The sequence below is a fragment of the Chiloscyllium plagiosum genome, unplaced genomic scaffold (assembly GCF_037043375.1).
Source record: "Chiloscyllium plagiosum isolate Xiang-an unplaced genomic scaffold, Cpla_swu_hap1 HiC_scaffold_27, whole genome shotgun sequence".
Classification (NCBI taxonomy): Eukaryota; Metazoa; Chordata; class Chondrichthyes; order Orectolobiformes; family Hemiscylliidae; genus Chiloscyllium; species Chiloscyllium plagiosum.
The window spans coordinates 18,229,745-18,249,205 of NW_028270165.1; the positions used below are offsets into that span (position 1 = coordinate 18,229,745).

The following is a 19,461-nucleotide window of genomic DNA, read 5'->3' on the forward strand; positions in this document are numbered from 1 at the left end:
AGGAGGGGAAGGGGAATGGATGTGGGTGGGTTACCCTTCGGAGGGTCGGTGTGGTCCCATTGGGCCGGGTGACCTGCTTCTACATTGTGCGGATTCTCTGAAGTGAAAGGATTTTTGCAAACTGTGCAGAGCAGTGCGGGCCGTTAGTCCGGAGCAGGCGCACTGCGGAGCCGCCGTTCGCCCCGCCCCTTCGTCTCGTCACGCCCCATCTCGTGTTCCGTCGCTCGACACTTGCTCCTCCCACTGTCCCGGCCTCGCTCCGCCCTCTCACTCTCCTCTTGTCCCCGCTGCTCGCCCCTCCCCTTCCTGTCTCTCCCTCCGCCGCCTCGACCCATCGATGACGTCACAACGCGGAAGTGACTCTGCTCGGTTCAGAGTAAAACCCTTTCGCTGGGCAACTCTTCAATCTGAGAGGGAGAAAATCTGTTCACTGGTAGCAACTGGAGTGAATCCAGGGAGGGCGCAGACTCTGCAAACTCAGGTATGTGTCTTAATTGCCCGGGTGAGGAGGGACAGAAGGATAGGGTGGGGCTGTTTCCCCAGCCCGCGCCAGAATCTTAGGGGTAACCTTATAGACGTTTATAAAATCATAAGGAGCATGGATAGGGTAAATAGACATGGTCTTTTCCTTGGGGTGGGGGAGTCCAGAACGACAGGGTGATTGGTTTAGGGCGAGGGCGGCGGGGGAGGGGGCGTGGAGATTTGAAAGAGACCTAAGGAGGCAACTATTTCACGAGGTTTGGGCGGGTGTGAATGTGTGTACGGAATGACCTGCCAGAGAAAGTAGCGGAGGCTGGTACAATCACAGCATTTAAAAGGCATTTGGACGGGTGTATAAATACGGACGGTTCAGAGGGCCAGGGAACACGTGCTGGCAAATGTGACTAGATTAATTTAGGCTATCTGGTCAGCACAGAAGAGTTTGACTGAAGTGCCTGTGCCTGTTTCTGTGTGTATATGACTCTGACTTTCCACTAACGTTTGCCACGTCTGTGTGTTCAGTTTCTCTCTCTGGTGTCGGTGTTAATACCTTGGTGTCTCATTATGCTCCCCTTCCGGGGGACATTAACCATTTCTTGAGGATGTTCTTCAAGAAGCTGCATTGCAGGTTCATCCTGAATTGGCACACTTTATTTTGCTTTCCACATCAGACCTGCTCACTCTCAGCATTATGCCAATGACGTGAAAGATATTAACTTTCAGGTGGAGTTTCAGAGAGATAAGTCTTGATGTTTTTGCTTTTCTGCTCCTGTAAGATCCTGAATCAGCACCTTCAGGAGAATTAGTTAAAGTGGAGTGAGAACAGAAGGGGAGAGAGAGAATGGGATGGCACTTTCAATTTTGTGGAATAATAAAAGAAAAGAGTGTTCTCCAGAAAGCAGAATTGCTTGTTCTGAATTTCTACCCTGGACTGACAGTGATGACTTTTATATTCTCTTTTTACAGCGTTTGAAGATCTGAAGACAGAAGTTTCAAAATCAACTGTAACGTCAACTCTCCTGCTCCTCGGATGCTACTTGATGTGCTGTGAATTTTCAAGTGCCGTGCTTTTTGACAGTGACTCTCCAGAGTCAGCAGTCCTCACTTTGGTGTCAATGTCTGACAGTCACTCAATCTATCAGGACCACAACGATTTTTGACTGCGATTCTGTGAGAAGGAGCAAAGCTTTTTGGTTCCTGTTCGAGTACATTTCCAGTATCAGTGGGACTGGATGAGAGACCTACTGTTGCAGTGCACTGAGTGTGGAGCGTGTAACAGCTATACCGCCTGTTAAGATGAAATCACGGTGCGAAGGGGCTCTACATGCGTTTGTGTGCGGCTGAAGCTTCGGCCATGGAAAAACCTGAGGAATCCCGCCCTGTGGAGAAACCATGGAAGTGTGGTGACTGCGGGAAAGGCTTCTATGTCCCATCTGCCCTGGAAACTCATCTGCGCAGTCACACCAGAGAGAGGCCCTTCAGCTGCCCTGAGTGTGGGAAGGGCTTTACCCAGGCCTCTGCCATGCGGACTCACCAGCGGGTCCACACAGGGGAGAGGCCGTTCCCGTGTCCCGAGTGCGCGAAAGCCTTCAGCAATTCCTTCAACCTTCAGCCACACAGGCGATTCCACACTGGTGAGAGGCCGTTTTCTTCCTCCGAGTGCAAGAAGGCATTCAGACATTCCTCTGACCTGCTGACCCACTGGCGGGTCCACACTGGGGAGAGGCCCTACAGCTGCCCCGAGTGTGGGAAGGCCTTCAGGAATTCCTCCCATCTGCTGACTCACCAGCGGGTCCACACGGAGGAGAGGCCGTTCACCTGCCCGAAGTGGGGGAAGAGATTTAGTCAGGTGAGCAACTTGTGGAAGCACCAGCATCTCCACACTGGGGAGAAGCCCTTCAGCTGCCCCGAGTGCAGGAAGGCCTTCAGCAGTTCCACCACTCTGCTGACCCACCGGCGGATCCATATGGGGGAGAGGCCATTCCCCTGCACAGAGTGCGGGAAGGCCTTCAGCAATTCCTCCATCCTGCTGAGACACCAGAGGGCTCACACAGGGGAGTGGCCCTTCAGCTGCCCTGAGTGCAGGAAGGGGTTCAGCGATTCCTCCAATCTCCAGACCCACCAGTGGATCCACACGGGGGAGAAGGCCTTCACCCGCTCCTCCCACCTGTGGAGGCACCAACGAGTTCATGTGCTATCGCAGGATGATTGAAGGAGCAACAACCGAGTGCCATTAGGGACTGGACTATCAACCCAGTTCCTGGGACTCCTGAGTTTGAATCCAGCCGCAGCAGATCACGGAATTGGAATTCGGTCAGAAATCTGGATTTCAGAATCTGATGATGAAACCGTTTTTAGGGTGGGGTGAAATTGCTGAGTGAGGCAATACTTCCTCCAGGTTACGGCTGTACCAAGGATCCAATTACAAAGGACAACTTGGTGATGACCAACAGTAAAGAAAGTGAGGTGGGATGGGGGGGGGGGGGGGGTTGAGAAGTATGCGTGCTTTGACCTTGAGCTGATTAAAAAGCAGCTACTTTTTCTACACCTTTTTGCTGGGGGGATCTGAAGCTTTAACAAAGTTGGGTCACAATAAAGATTACCTGAACTTACCGCAGGCTCAGACTCTCATTGAAAGCTTTGAGCTCCAAGAGGTTTTTTGTTTTAAAGCTGTTCATTTCTTTCAGCCTCCTGCACTAAGTTTTCAATGTTGTGCATCGGGTGGAGCAGTGAATGGGTAGCTAGTATCATTAGAAATTGTAAATTTTTCAGGAGTGCAGGTACTGTGTTTCATTGACATTGTAAAGTTTACTGGCAGCACTGGGAGGTATGGACTGTGTTCACTAGAAACGATGTGGCAGTGCCAGTATTGGACTGGGGTGGATAAAGTTAAAAATCACACAAGACCAGGTTCTAGTCCAACAGATTTATTCGGAAGCACGAGCTTTCGGAGCGCCGGTCCTTCCACAGGTAGCTGTGGAGCAGGATCATAAGACACAAATCTTATCGGAAAATTCATAGTGTCATGCAACTGATGCCTTTTAGAATGGGTTGCAGGTTTCAGTTCATTAATATGTAAATCCAAGAACAACATCTAAGTCATGTTCTTGAGATGACTTATGGTTTTATATTTTTTTAAAAAGTGACCTTTCATCTCACACAATACATTAAAGTTGTGAGGTTCGAGTCTGTCAGTATCCCAAACTTGAATCAGACTAGTTTGTTTTTAAAGTAGAAATATATAAAATATTACATGGATTGACTGCCTGTAGATTGTGCATTTTGTGACCAAAATTGAAAGGATCTACAAATATAATTCTGCCAATACAAATTCACTCCATAGAGTTGTGTGTGTGTGTGTGCATGTGAGTTTGTGTGTGAGTGCATGTAAGAGTGTGTGCATGCTTGGTAAAGTGAGAGTATGATGGAGTATAAGTCTGTGAGTGTGTGAGCATGTTAGGGTGTGCGTATATGAGAGAGGTATGAATAAAAGCAAGGGATTGCATTTTACTAAAACGAGGAAGGACAGGACTTGTATAGTTAAAACAGAGACCTGGGAGGGTTCAGATACATAGTTATGCAACCTGCAAAGAACTGGTAGACTGAATGGTTACGAAGGCATTTAGCACCATTGCCACCCAGACCCACCCCCTTACTTCATATTTCTCATAGCTAATCCACCCTACCTTGCATATCCTGAACAATAAGGGTAATTTAGCATGGCCAATCCAGCCTAATCTACACCCTAATCTTAAAAACTACCTTCTCAAGAATGTGATTTAAATGCACAACATTTCTAAGAAAAATGTCCATCTGACTTAACACTGGGACCCAGACAGAATTCACACCTATTGTTAGAAAAGCTGTGCATTTGAATGACTTTCTTGCGAAGGTAATTAAAAACAAGTTCTGGAATTAACATGCCAAAGAGCAGAAACCCATTCTAAAAGATGAAAGATTTAATCTAAAATTGTTTAATATATCACATCTCCATGGCACTGGACTCCTTTGGCTATAAATGCCATGATCATGATCTCATTCTCCACAACCAACCTGATAAGAGCGGTGCTCCAAACATTAGTGTTTCCAAATAAATCTGTTGGTTTATAACCTGATGTTATGAGATTTTTAACTTTGTCCAAGGAAACACGTGTTGTGGGACTGGTAACAGTTGTTATTTTGTGATCTGTTTCTCCTGAAATTTCTCCTCTGCGCAGGCACGGGTGAACAGTCTGTTTTTGTGCTTTGTGCGAGATCAGGCTAGCAGCTTTGAAATCCTTTAAAAGAAAACTGTAGGTTAGCAATCGTATTTCGAGAATGGTACTTCCAGCTCTGGTAGTCCTGTTGGGTCACCAGAGAGGGACGGAGAGAAGATGTCACATCTAAAAAGCAAATCGAAAAGTTGTTGTGTTTGTTCCGTCAGTTGAGTTGGTTCTGCACTCCGATGAGACTGGATACTGATTTTAATGGATCAGAATTGAACCCGACAATGGAACCCCTTAAATTTCAAGAACGTTGAAAGGGCAAATCAAACTGTAACCTTGAAGAGATATGCTTCCATTTCCAACCTTGGGTGATCCAAATGAGACATTTTTACTGATCACTCCATTTCAGAGTGCTGCTCTTTCATCAGCTGGTCGTGGACAGTAAGGTCATGATCACAATTTATAGCCAAAGGAGTCCACGGTCATGGAGATGTCCTTCACTAAACAATTTTAGATTAAATCTTTCATATTTTAGAATGGGCTTCTGTTCTTTGGTACGTTAATCCCAGAACTTGTTTTAAATTACCTTCAAGAATGTCATTTAAATGCAGAGCTTTTCGAACAACAATGTTAGTCTGACTCGATACTGGGACACACAGAATTCACACCTATTGTTAGAAAAGCTCTACGTTTAAATGACATTCTGAAATGGCTGATCTTTAACATTGAGAATAGTTACATTGATATATTCAGAAACATTGTTAAAGTCTGAAAGCATGTTCACTTTTTGAAAAGAGCTGCTGAAATCTTTCTGAAACTTGCATTGAAACGTGCGTAGTTAGGCCACAGCCCAAGACAGGCTGTAAAGGATGAATGGCCTAATCCTAGTTTTGTGAAATTGATTCTGACTATGTAGAAATAGAGTCATAGAGTTGTAGAGCACAGAAACAAACCCCTCAATCCAGAGAACCAAATATCCTAAATTAATCTAGTGACCCATTTGCTAGCATTTGGTCCATAGTCCTCTGATTCGTTTTTATTCACGTCTCCAACCAGAAGCATTTTTTTTCTTCTTCAGCTAATTGAAGCTGGAGAAGCCTGAAAAAAACTTTTATTCAAGATTTGGCTCCGTGGTGGATTTTCTAAAGCTTTGCTATTGTAGTTTTCAATTTGTCAAAAAAAAACTTTCAGTTGTTGTTGTCCAAGGCAGAGTACATATTCATTTAAGATATAATTGAGAGATATACATTCTTTACAATATTTTTTCCATCATTACAAGTGATTGTCCATCATTTGGTACATTGAGCATCATCTTTTTGTGATTCAACAGATATGATTTGAAGTGAATTCTGCAAGATACTTTTGTATTTTATCTAACTTTGCTTTGTGTTAAAGATTTCCTTTGTGACATTTTAATTAAAATATCTCAATGTATAATAATGAAACAGCTAATTTATTCTGAAATTATTTCAATTAGTTGGTTAATTGCCAAATAATAGCTGCATAACTGTTGTAAATATTGACACCCAGGAAAGCTATTTTGTTTAATATTAGATTAGATTCCTTTACAGTGTGGAAACAGCCCTTCGGCCCAACAAGTCCACACCGACCCGCCGAAGCGCAACCCACCCATACCCCTAACCTAACACTACAGGCAATTTAGCCTGGCCAATTCACCTGACCTGCACATCTTTGGACTTTGGGAGGAAACCCACGCAGACACGGGGAGAACGTGCAAACGCCACATAGTCAGTCGCCTGAGGCGGGAATTGAACCCGGTACTCTGGCGCTGTGAGGCAGCAGTGCTAACCACTGTGCCACCGTGCCGCCTTTCTAAAGATTTTATAACATTGCAAATTTTATTTCATATGAAAATACAGTGTTTTATTAAATGGTTGAAAGTAACTTTGCACTTAATTGCTCCATTTGGGATTAACCAGATTATTTTTATCAAAATCATATTCACAATTTATGGTGAGTGTATTAACAAACAAATGTTGCCATTTACCATTGAATTGCCTCAAACACAATTTGAAATTCTTGAATGAGTTGATTAAGGGGTACACTGTGAATATTTATTGCGCATTTCTGAAATTCTCTGCACTGCCATTGTATTTCGTTAAACAAGATATGTATCCCTCCTTATAACTTTGTATTTCTTTGATATTTCATTTGCTATTGCCCAAATAACTTCATCAAATGCCAAAACATTTTTTAGGCTGTGAATTTTCAGTCTGGTAATGTCATTCAGTTGTGAACAATCCTACTTAAATATTGATGCTCCAATTTATAGCTCTCAAAAGGTTATTGTTTGCTCCATAAATTTGTAATGGCTCTTTTGTTGAATTATTTCCCTGCATCCACATATATCTGGAATCATTTTCTGTTCAAGAATTTTGTATTAGCTTTTGCCACTTACTGGTGCCATCACCCCTTCAAGATCATTCCAAATCGCAATAACTTGCTTATTTTCTTAAAAAGTAAATCTTACCCCCCGCCCCCCAGCCCAAATCTCTTTTCTTATAAAGTGGCTGCACTATTTCGAATATGGTCACGCTTTCTAAATATTACCATGTACTTTTAATTATGAGATTTCAATGTGTCTTTTTAAATATAAAAATGCCCCTTCAAATGTAGTTATGCCCTTTAAATGTGTTGTGTTCCTCTAAGCGCAATCTTGCCCCTCGTTAATGTATACTTACCCCTTTAGATATGACTGTCTCTTAAAGTGTCATTTCTACTGATAAATAGGGCAACGTCTCTTTGAAATGTAGATTCATTTTGATATGACTGCGTCATTTTGCATATTAAAATATCCCTTTGAATGTGCCCACATCCCTTTGAATGTGCCCACATCCCTTTGAATGTGCCCACATCCCTTTGAATGTGCCCACATCCCTTTGAATGTAATTTTGTCCATTTCAATCTATTTGCAGAAATAGCCCATTAAATGTCCATGTCCCTTTTAAAATGCAGATTTCCCGCTTCAGGTAGCAGCAGTTGTAGCGCGAGGTGGCTGTTGCTTGGTGACGGTGAGGCTCCCCCGGCCCCGCCCATCCCCCGTGCAGACGTCACGCGGGGGCGAAGGCGGTTGGGAGGAGAAGTCGCTCGAGCGGGGAAGCGGCGGGAGGGCGGCCGTTAGGAAAATGGCGCCGTGCGGCCCGGGGCAGACACCCGTCACTGGGCACCGCCGCCTTCCTGGCGCAGCTGCTGTGTCACGGCCACACCGGCCGGCTGTACAGCAGGCAGGAGCCGGTGAGCATTCTGGAGGCGGATGTTCCTCAGTCATTGAAGGGGCAGGACCTGTTGAGAATGGTTAGTGAAGTGTGTGGTGTACTGAGCCTTATTAACATGGATATAGTTTGTAATTTGTCAAAGTATACATTTTTATTATTAAGAATGGTTGAGATGTACAGCACGGAAACGGACCGTTCGGTCCAACCAGTCTATGCCAACCAGATATCCTAAATTAATCCCGTCCCACTTGCCAGCACTTGGCTCATCTGCCTCTAAGCCCTTCCTATACGTATACCCATCCAGAGACCTTTTAAGTGCTTTAATTGTAGCAGCCTCCACCACTTCCTCGGGCAGCTCATTCCATTCACGCACCACCCTCTGCATGGAAACGTTGCCCCTTAGGTACCTTTTATATCTTTCTGCTCTCACCATGAACCTAGGCCCTCTAGTGCAGACCTTCACCCCCTACACTAGGGAAAAGACATAAGAAAGTTGAGCAGCCAGACAAGACGGAAAAGCCACAAAATATCGAGCCAGATGGGGAAAAAAGTTGTTCTACCACCTTTTTCTTCTCCTATTGGCATTTGGACACTTCAAAATCTGTCAATAATGCCAGCATCACCACTGAGCATATTGCATACGTTCCTCTGTGTCAACAAGCATTGCGCATGTTCCTTGCTTTGGGTGTTACCCTTGTTCAGGACTGGGGGTGGGTGTTGGGAAAGCTGCAGAACAAGGGTGTGCTGGAAGCAGGGTGGTGAATTGGGGATAGGTGGAGACAAGTAGAGGGTACAAACCGATTGGTCACTGGAAGGAAGGAATCTGGTTGGGGGCAGGGAGGGATGGGGAAGAGCCTGGGAAGGGATTCGATGAGTGGGGAAGGAGGTTATTTGAAATTGGAGAACTCAGTGTTGAGTCCTCCAGGCTGTAGGCTGCCCAGATGGAAGATGTTGTGGTGTTCCTCCAATTTGTAGTTTGATTTGTTGCGGCAATGGAGGTGGCCTAAGATGGTCATGTCAGAAAGGGAGTGGGAAGGGGAATTAAAATGGGTGGTGATTGGGAGGTCCGGTCGGCCTATGCAGACCCAGCTGTGACGCTCGGCGAACCGTTCCCTAAGTTTACCCTCTGTCTCCCGAAGACCACAATTGGCAAACACATGGCAAATACAGTACCCCAATGTGAAGTTAGAGCCTTTGCTGTGTTTAAAAAAAATGCAGAAAAGAGATGCATTGTTTAAATGATGACATTGGGATATGGAGAAAGTGAGGACAGCAGATGCTGGAGATCAGAGTCAAAGTGTGGTGCTGGAAATGCTCAGTCAACATTCGATGAGCAGGAGAGTTGACACTTCAGGCACGGGCCCTTCATCAGGAATGACGTGTGGATGTACAAAGGGGCTTCAGCGTCCTTCTACAACAGTCAATGCCAGTTGTCAGGTGCAGCGAGCAATGCAAGTGGTATATTAGCAAGTGGAAATGAGTTCAGAAATGGGGATGCCTGCCTGCAGTTAGGGCATCATTGAATATATTCAAGGCTGAGTTCAGTTGATTTTTGAACAAGAGGAGGATGTTTATGGGGGAAGATGAGAAAATGGCTTTTAAGTCCAGTACAGAACTGTTACAGAGTCATACAGCATAGAAACAGACCCTTCAGTCCGACTAATCCATGCTGACTATGTTCTCAAACTGAACTAGTCACACCTGCCTGTGTTTGGCCCATATCCCTCTGAACCTTTCCTATTCATGTACTTATCCAAATGTCTTTTAAATGTTGTTACTGTACCTGCATCCACCACTGTGTTGGGATGTTCATTCCACACACAAACCACTCTTTTTTAAAAAAAAATGCTGCCCCTGAAGTCTTTTTAAAATCTTTCTCCTCTCACCTTCAAAGTTTGCTCTCTAATCTTAAAATCCCCGCCCGTGGGGAATGACATCCACCAGTCACCTCATCTCCCCCCCCCCCCCCCCGCCCCCCCTCATGATTTTATAAATCTCTAAGGTTACTTCTCAACCTCCTGTGCTCCAGTGAGAAAAGTCCCAGCCTATCCACCTCGATGTAGGTAGATTAATATCCAGTTATGTATGGGACTTTGGTGGAAAGTGGGAATTCACTGCACTGTAGGGATGAAACCCTACCCTATCCAGATATTTCTGCTGGTGGATGAGACTAAGCCACATAATTTGGAGGACTGGATTTCGGACAGAGATGAGGAGGAACTATTTTTCCTGGATAGTAGTCAATCTATGGAATTCTCTGCCCAAGGAAGCAGTAGAGACAGCCTCATTAAGTATATTGAAGACACAGTTGGTTAGGTTTTTGCAGGTAGATTAATTAAGGATAGTTTGGATAATGCAGGGAGGAGGAGCTGAGACGATAGACAGTTTTACCATTATTTTAATGATTGGCGGAGCAGGCTGGATGTACCAAATGGCCTACTCCTGCTTCTATTACTATGAAACAATAACCCTGCATTTCCCATGGCTAACCCACCTAACCTGCACATCCCTGGACATGATGAGCAATTTTGCCTGGTCAATCCAAATCAAGGCTGGTGAGCAATGTCGTGATGTGGGAAATGAGCATCAGAGAATGATAGAAAGGGACAAGGAGAGTAAATATACCAGCAATCAAAACTGGATTCTGAAGATCACAAATGGAAACAAAAAGTGGTGTTTCTGCATGTGTGCTGCACTGTAACAAAAGTAAATGAATTGTCTGCACACATTGAAGAGAATAATTATGATCTGTGACTCCTTACAGAAACATGGCTTCAGGATGACAAGGATTGGATCCTGAATATCGAGGTGGTAGTCAAATGGGAAGCTAGGTAAAGGTAGAGGGTTGCCACTGCGAATCAAAGCACTGACCACAGGGTAGTCTGGTATCCGCTCTGATTTCAGGTCCTCATTTCTCTGTCCTCTGATCTCCCTGTTCCCAGAGAATAAGATGTCAGTCTGTTCTTAGCTCTACTGGATTTCTGCTGAAGCTTTGACGCCCACCCCCTCTTTTTACACCTTCTGGAACAATAAAATATTCAGTCAGTCAATCAAAGCACAATGCACAATCTCCCAGTCTCCCAACCAACTAGACACAAAAGTGTAGTCATAGCAGTGAATCAAACAAGAAAAATGAAACAACATGAGAAACAAATAGGTGCTAGTGCTTAATGTCTGTTCATTAGGAAGCAAACCAGAAATAGGACTCTCCCAGGATTCTGATTGTGCCCAACTTGAGGATCCTCTCACCCTTACATCGAACTGTTAGTACCCAGCTATGATTTACAATATTTACACCAGAAATGAAGCATCTTATCAAATAGAGATAGACACGTACAGCACGGAAGTAGACTTTCTCTCTCTCACGCGCGCGTACACACAAGTCCATGGGGGTGAATTTTTATTTGCAGATACATTCTATTTTGCTTAAAGATGCACAATCTGCAGACAGTCAATACATATAATATTTTGTAAATTTGACTTTGGAAATAGAACAAGGTTTGGACTCTGACCTCACACATTTAATGCTTTGTCTGAGCTGAGATGTCATCTTTGTTACTAAACCTGAAGTTATGTTGAGAAGTGCCTTACAGGAAGTTGGAGATTCACATATTAATGATGCCTGCAACCCATTTGAAAAGATGGAAGACTTAACAATCCAGGTTTATTCAATATATAATTTCAGTGGCAGGACACTGCAATGTTTTTCCATAAATTCTGTCCCTTATGATCTTATTCTCCACAACCACCTGATGAAAGAGTTTCGTGCCAAAAGCCAGTGCTTCCAAATAGCTTGGTGTTACGTAATTTTTTTTTTACTCCTGTTTATTTTTTCTTACTCCGTTTTTTTTAAACCCCCACACTACCGCCTAACCGCGGTAGTGCTTATTTTTTTCCCTAGCACCCATGGTGTGTGTGTGCAGGTGTGAGACACAGTGAGAGACACAAAGTGAATGAATCTTTATTCAATTTCCACCACCAGAAAGATAGGAAAACACCCGAGTGGCCAGTGACAAGCACTGCCCTTCACATCAAAGGGCAGCGCTGTGTGATCAAAACAGTGAAGGGGAGGGTAGGGACCAAATCAAAATAGAGTTAGAGGGGGAAACAATGCGCCCACCTCTCCCTGAACAACTCCAGGGTGTTGGTGGACACCGCGTGCTCCTTTTCCAAGAACAACCGAGCTCTAACGTAACCGCGGAAGAGGGGCAGGCAGTCGGCCCTAACGACCCCCACCACGGCCCGCTGCCTGGACCTGTTGATGGCCAGTTTGGCCAGGCCCAGGAGCAGACCCACGAGGAGGTCTTCAGACCTGCCCTCCCTCCTCCGTACCGGGTGCCCGAAGATCCGGAGCGTGGGACTGAAGTGCAACCAAAAGCAGAGGAGGAGGTTTTTAAGAAAATCAAAAAGGGAGTGCAAACGCCCACACCCAATATATTATGTGATTTTTAACTTTGTCCAGGTTAGGATGGATTGGCCATACTCAAATTACCCATAGTGCCCAGGGATGTCCAGGTTAGGTGCATTAGTCAGGGGTGAATGTAGAGAAATGGAGGTAGGGGGGTTACTTTCTGGAGGGTCAGGTGGACTTGTTGGGTCGAGTAACCTGCTTCCACACTGTGGGGATTCTCTGGAGAGAAGAGATTTCTGCAAACTATGCAGGGCAGCACAGGTGTCTCCATGTGAGTTTGTGCGTGAGTGTGTTTTTGCATGCGTGCTTGCTTGGTGAAGTGAGTGTTATGGAGTATCAGCCTATGCGAGGGTGAGTATTGGGGATGTGTCAGAGAATATGTGCATGTGTCAGAGAGTATGTGCATAAGAGAGGTGTGGATAAAAGCCAGGGGTTGCATTTTGCTAAAACAAGGAAGGGCAAGAGGGTCTGCAGAGGCTGACCAGATGTCCCAGTCACCACCTATTTTCATTCCTGTTCCCCCTCCCTTTCTGACATGACCGGCTTTGGCCTCCTTCATTGCCACAATGATCCAATCCACAAATTGGAGGAACAACACCTCATCTTCCACCTGGAGTTGTCTAATTTCTCCCCTCCCATCCCCAACTCCCTTCACGGCCTCTGCCCCTCCCATTCATTCTTCCCTGCCACCAACCAGATTCCTTTCTCCCATCGACCATCAGGTTGTACCCTCTGTCTTCACCAATCCCCACTTCAACACCTTGACCCCAGCACCCCTTTATCTGCATCTTGTTCTACACCCATCCCCCATCCGGAAGAAGGATTACACCTGAAACGTCAACTTCTCCACCTCCTGATGCTGCCTGGCTTGCTATGTTCTTCCAGCCTCCTGAATGTCTATATTGTCAATCGAGACACAGACCTGGACCAACTGTTCCAGAGTCTGTTCCCTCCCTGGATTCACTCCCTTTCCATTCAGTTGCTGCAAGTCAACAATTGAACCCCAGAATGAAAAAATAAATTGAAAGAGTGGGTGAGAAAAGAGAGTATTGTGCTCACAGATGTTGGACAGAGGAAGAAAGTTGCAGTCTGGGGTGAAGCTCAATCTTCATTCAGAGAGAGGAGCAGCATCTGTAATCAAATAGACAGAGTCATAGATGTACAGCATAGAATCAGACTCTTCACTCGAACCTGTCCATGCGGAGCAGATATCCTAACCCAATCTAGTCCCACTTGCCAGCACCTGACCCATATCCCTCCAAACCCTTCCTATTCATAAATCCATCCAGATGCCTTTTAAATGTTGCAATTGTACGAGTGTCCACCACTTCCTCTGGCAGCTTATTCCTTAAATGCACCACATTCTGCATGGAAAAAATGCCCCTCAGAACTCATATCTTTCCCCTCTCACTGAAAACCTATGTCTCTAGTCCCCCCCTTCCCCCCCCCCCCCGCCACTGACTCCAGGGAAACGACCTTGTCTATTTATCCTCAGCCTCTGACCCTCCAGAGAAAATATCCCTGGCTTACTCAGCCTCTCCTTGTAGCTGAAACCCTCCAACTCTGGCAACAGCCTTGTAAATCTTTTCTGATCCTTTTCAAAGTTTCACAACATCTTTCCGATAGAAAGGAGACAAGAAATGGATGTAGCATTCCAAATGCGGCTTAACCAATGTCCAGCACAGCCACAACGTGACCTCCCATACTCAATGCTGTGACCAATAACGGAAAGCATACCAAACACTGCCTTCACTATTCTGTCAACCCGAGACTCCATTTTCAATGAAGTATGAACCTGCTCTCCAAGGTCTCTTTATTCTGCAACACTCCCCAGTCAGTCCTGCCTGGATTGCTTGACCAAAATGAATTTCTCTAAATTAAACTCCATCTCCCATTGGCCTATCTGATCAATTCTAATTTATAGTGAACTCTTTTTCTCTCATTCTGCAGAAGATGAAAGTCTCCATTCCTTCATACCCTCCCTTGATGCTGCCTGACCTGTTGGGCTTTTCCAACACCACACTCTCGACTCTGATCTTCAGCATCTGCAGTAGTCATTTCTCCAACATTTCCAGAGTCTGCCCCCCCCCCCCCCCCCCCCGATTCACTCTCTTCCATTTCAGTTGGTGCAAGTCAAAAACTGAAGCCCCGAATGAAAAATAAATGGAAAAAGAGGATGAGAAAAGAATGCCATTCCTGAAGAAGGGTCTGTGCCCGAAACGTCGAATCTCCTGTTCCCTGGATGCTGCCTGACCTGCTGTGCTGTTCCAGCAATAAAGTTTCAACTCAAAAGAGTGCCATACTCTCAGATGTTGGACAAAGGAAGGAAGTTAGTCTGGGGTGAAGCTCAATCTTCATTTAGAGAGAGAGGAACAGCAGCAGCTTCAGAAGGACATGGTCCACCTTCCACATTCAGACAGTAGGAGGGCTCTGATTGGCAGAAGGATAAGTTTCCTTCCAGTCCGCCAATCCTCTCCATTGGTCAATGAAGGTCGCGAACCGTTTCCGGGGACAGCGACGAGCATGCAGTTTTTGCTGACACCGGCTAACCCGCACAGACCTTGCTGACACCGAGGAGCATGTGCAGTATGCTCTGGAGATGCTGCTGTTACTGACAGATTTTAATTGGTCAAATGCTAATAGGGGAAAAAAAAGAGTAGAGCCACAATTGTGTTCTCCTGTAGCTTGATGTAACCGTACATGCTTGTCGCTATTTTTGCTATTTGTCTTACCGACACCACTCATGATTTTCTAAGTCTCAATAAGGTCACCCCTCAACCTCCTGCACTCCACTGAAAAAAGTCCCAGTCTCTCCTTATAACTCAATCCCTCCAGTCCTGGCAACATCCTGGAAAATGTTTTCCAAACCCCCTCCAATAGTATTCTTCCTATTACAGAGTGACCAGAACTGTACTCAGTACTCAAAGTGGCTTCACCAACGTCCTGGACATCCTCAACATGATGTCCCAACTCCTATCTCAACGGTGTGAACAATGAAGGCAATGCTGCTAAATGCCGCCTTAACCATCCTGTGTCCCAGCAATGCACCTTTCAATAACAATGTACCTGAAAGCCACCATGTCTCTCCGTTCTACAACATGACCCAGTGCCCTACCATTACCTGTACAAGTCCTGCCCTTGTTTTAGCAAAATGCAACCCCTCGCTTTTATCCACAACTCTGTCATAAACATGCTGTCTCTCAGACACACACACATACGCACCACCCACCCCAACCAAAATACTCACCCTCTTACAGACTTATACTCCAATCACACTCACACTTTACCAAGCATGCACACATGCAAATACACACACACACTCACGCACAGATAATAGTCTATGGGGTGAATTTGCATTTGCAGATACTTTCAATTTTGCTCAAAAAGTGCACAATCTGCAGGCAGTTAATCCATGTAATATTTTATAAATTCCTACTTTGGAAATAGAACCAGTCTGATTCAAGCAAGAGTGCGATACAAACAGACTTGAACCTCACACCTTTCATGCATTGTCTGAGCTGAGATGTCATCTATTTTTATAAAACCTTTATAAAACATTTGAGAATGGGTACTTAAAAGTCGTTCTGGGGTTTACATATGAATGAACTGAAACCTGCAACCCATTCTAAAAGATGAAAGACTTACTATCATTCTAGGTTTGTTCAGTATATCCCATCAGTTGCATGACACTGTGATCTTTTGCTATAAATTGTGTCTTATGATCCTGCTCTACAGCTACCCGATGAAGGAGCATCGCTCTGAAAGCTAGTGCTTCCAAATAAACCTAGTGGACTATAACTGGTGTTGTGTTTTTAACTTTGTCTACCCCAGTCTAACACTGGCTCCTCCACATCATTTCTAGTGGAGACAGCCCATACCTCCCGGTGCTGTCTGTAAACATTACGATGCTGATGAAATGATGCAGTAACCGCACTCCTGAAAAATTTTCAATTTCAAATGATATTAGCTAGTCATTCACTGCTCTGATACATGACATTGGAAATTTAGTGCAGGAGGCTGAAAGAAATGACCAGCTTTAACACAAAAACCTCTTGGAGGTCAAAGCTTTCAACTGTACCATTCAAAATCAGAGACAATTACACAGAGTGGTGAACTTAGCCCAGACAATCACAAAGGTCAACCTCCCATCTACATAATCCATCTATCAGGCCCACTGTCAAGGAAAGGCTGCCAGCATTCTCAAAGACCCATCACAGCCGGGCAATGTTTTTCTTCAACCTCTACCATCGGGGTGGATAGTACAGAAACCTGAACCAGCCGATTTTGAAACAGTTCCTACCACACTGTCGTTAGAATACTGAACGCACTCTCAAACTCTTAACATTCACCTGGACCTGTGTTTTTGTTTTTGCAGCTGTTTATTTATTATTTACATATCTTTGCTACTTAACTCTGTGATCTGCCTGTAATGCTCACAAGACAAAGCTTTTCACTGTATCGCGGCACACGTGACAATGAATCAATTCAGCGGGTCCACACTGGGGAGAGGCCCTTCTCCTGCCTCCAGTGCGGAAAGTGCTTTACCCAGCCCTCCAACCTGCTGACCCACCAGCGGATCCACACCTGCGAGAGACCGTTCTCCTGCCCCGAGTGCGGGAAGGGTTTTGCTGTTTCCTCTAACCTCGTGGCCCACCGGCGGGTCCACACAGGGGAGAGGCCATTCAGTTGTCCCGAGTGCCGGAAGGCCTTCAGCAATTCCTCTGCCCTGCTTAGGCACCAGCGCATCCACACCGGAGAGAAGCCGTTCTACTGCCCCGAGTGCGGGAAGGGCTTTACCCGCTCCTCCACACTGCTGACCCACCGGCGGGTCCACACGGGGGAGAGGCCATTCAGCTGTCCCGAGTGCAGGAAGGTCTTCAGTGATTCCTCTGCCCTGCTGAAGCACCAGCGAGTCCACACCGGGGAGAGGCCCTTCAGCTGCCCTGAGTGCGGGAAGAGGTTTACATTTTCCCGCAACTTGCGGAAGCACCAGCGCTCACAACAATCAGATTCCAACGCTGACATTGCCATGAGTCCCCCCCAGGACTGATTCTCCTGACAGTGGGTGCAGTGGGAGAGTTGGTGCACTGTATTTGTTTTCCATTGGACTGCAACCTCACGGCTCAGGGGTGGCATGGTGGCTCAGTGATTAGCACTGCCTCATGGCACCAGGAACCAAGGATCAATTCCACCCTTGGGGCGACTGTCTGTGTGGAGTTTGTGGAGGGTAGGAGAATGGATGAGATAAGAAACCGCTGCCTTTCTTGAGACAAGTCTCCCGGAGAGAAGTTGCTGACTGACTGTCTGATCTGTTGATCCTCAAGTGCCCCATTGCCCTCAGTTAACTGGAGGAGGTCCACACAGATGTACCAAAGCCCCTCTTTGGACAGCGGAAGGAAACCTGTGCAGACAGGGAAAACATGCAAACTCCACACAGTTACCTGAGGCTGGAATTGAACCTGGGTCCCTTATGCTGTGAGGTAGCAATGCTAAGCAGTGTGCCACCCCAATATGTTATAAAACTGGAATAAACCTATTAAGTTGGAAATGTGTCCATACCAAGAACTTACTGTAAATGTTTGGAAGCAAAAGTCCATCGGAATTGTCTTTGGGATGGATCCAAAACTAACTTCGTTAATGATTGAAATTACTTTGACCTCTGGAACTGTCTGCCAGAGAGTGTGTTGGAGTCAGCTTCAATTATGGATCATTAAACTGAAAAGGAAAGCAATTGCAGTGTTCAGTGAAGAATAATACAAGGTACTGTAGTGGGCGGCACGGTGGCACAGTGGTTAGCACTGCTGCATCACACCGCCAGAGATCCGGGTTCAATTCCTGCCTCAGGCAACTTGTGTGGAGTTTGCACGTTCTTCCCATGTCTGCATGGGTTTCCTCTGGGTGCTCCGGTTTCCTCCCACAGTCCAAAGATGTGCAGGTCAGGTGAATTGGCCATACTAAATTGCCCGTAGTGTTGGGTAAGGGGTAAATGTAGGGGTATGGGTGGGCTGCGCTTCGGCGGGGCGGTGTGGACTTGTTGGGCCTGTTTCCACACTGTAAGCAATCTAATCTAATCTAATATGAGTTTCCTGATTGGGGCTGTTCACTTGCTCCTGTTACCATTTCAGGTTGCTAACTTTTCGTTAGCATCCTGCACATGTTGGGATTTTTTCTTCTTTCTAATATCTACTTGAGTGACTCAGTGACAAATCTAGTTTATGAATTGTTCCTGTGATATCTCATGAGAGGGTTTATGATATTCACAGTGTGTCCAAGTGACGAAAAACAAACTGTTCATCTTAAATATTTGATTTTAAACAATGGAAATAAAATTAATGTTTGGAAAACACAACTTGCTGTGTAGTAAGATCATCAGAAATAGGAATGGGAGTAAGTAATTGAGCGTTGAGATGCTCTGTCTTTCATTTATCTAAATTCTCTTTCCTGCACTTGTTTTTTCATGACTTCATCTGCTGAAGTGACTACACTCCAAAAGCTTGTGATTTCAACATAAGAACTAGGAGCAAGAGTCGGCCTTCTGGCCTTTCGAGTCTGCTCCACCACTCAATAAGATTATGACTAATCTTTTCGTGGACTATGCTGCATTCACCTGCGTTTTCACCATATCCCTTAATTCTTTTATTTTTCAAAAACGTATCTCCTGATTCTAGTGATTGCTGAAGTAATGTCAAATACTTCCCTGGGCAAGGAATTCCATAGATGAACAACCCGCTGGGTGAAGAAGTTTCTTCTCAGTTCAGTTTTATACCTGCTTCCTCTAATCTTGAGGCCATGTGCTCTTATCCTAGTCTCACCTACCAATGCAACATCCTACTTTTATTTCTTTCATAATTTAATATATTTCTGTAAGATCCCCTCCAAACAAACCTGCTGGAATATAACCTGGTGTCATGTGACTTATGACTAAAAAAATTGTTATTACGCATCCTCATAGCAGTGGGATTTCAGGGCTCGAAGGTAGGGACACTACCACTGCGCCTTAAAAAAACCTCTGCAGCAAATAGGCCCTCTTCCACTGAATGAATGGGGAGAGGTTTCTTCCCAACATGGGATACAAATATTATACCCTCAGAGCCCATTACACTAAATTGAGCCCTCTCGGTTGAATGAA

General features: G+C 45.3%; 3 protein-coding genes across 3 annotated transcripts in view; 2 read left to right on the top strand and 1 right to left on the bottom strand.

The window, feature by feature from the left end:
- The window catches only part of LOC122545363 (uncharacterized), a 227,691-nt gene that overhangs the window by 25,143 nt on the left and 183,087 nt on the right, over nt 1-19,461 (bottom strand). The gene's annotated exons all lie outside the window — the stretch shown is intronic.
- On the top strand, nt 358-2,936 carry LOC148143308 (uncharacterized). The gene is made up of 2 exons (XM_087974133.1): nt 358-481; nt 1,447-2,936. The coding sequence occupies exon 2, from the start codon at nt 1,805-1,807 to the stop codon at nt 2,690-2,692; it is 888 nt and encodes a 295-aa protein (XP_087830259.1). The 5' UTR covers nt 358-481; nt 1,447-1,804; the 3' UTR covers nt 2,693-2,936.
- On the top strand, nt 16,762-17,682 carry LOC148143309 (uncharacterized). Its single transcript, XM_087975700.1, has one exon. The coding sequence runs from the start codon at nt 16,762-16,764 to the stop codon at nt 17,380-17,382; it is 621 nt and encodes a 206-aa protein (XP_087831826.1). The 3' UTR covers nt 17,383-17,682.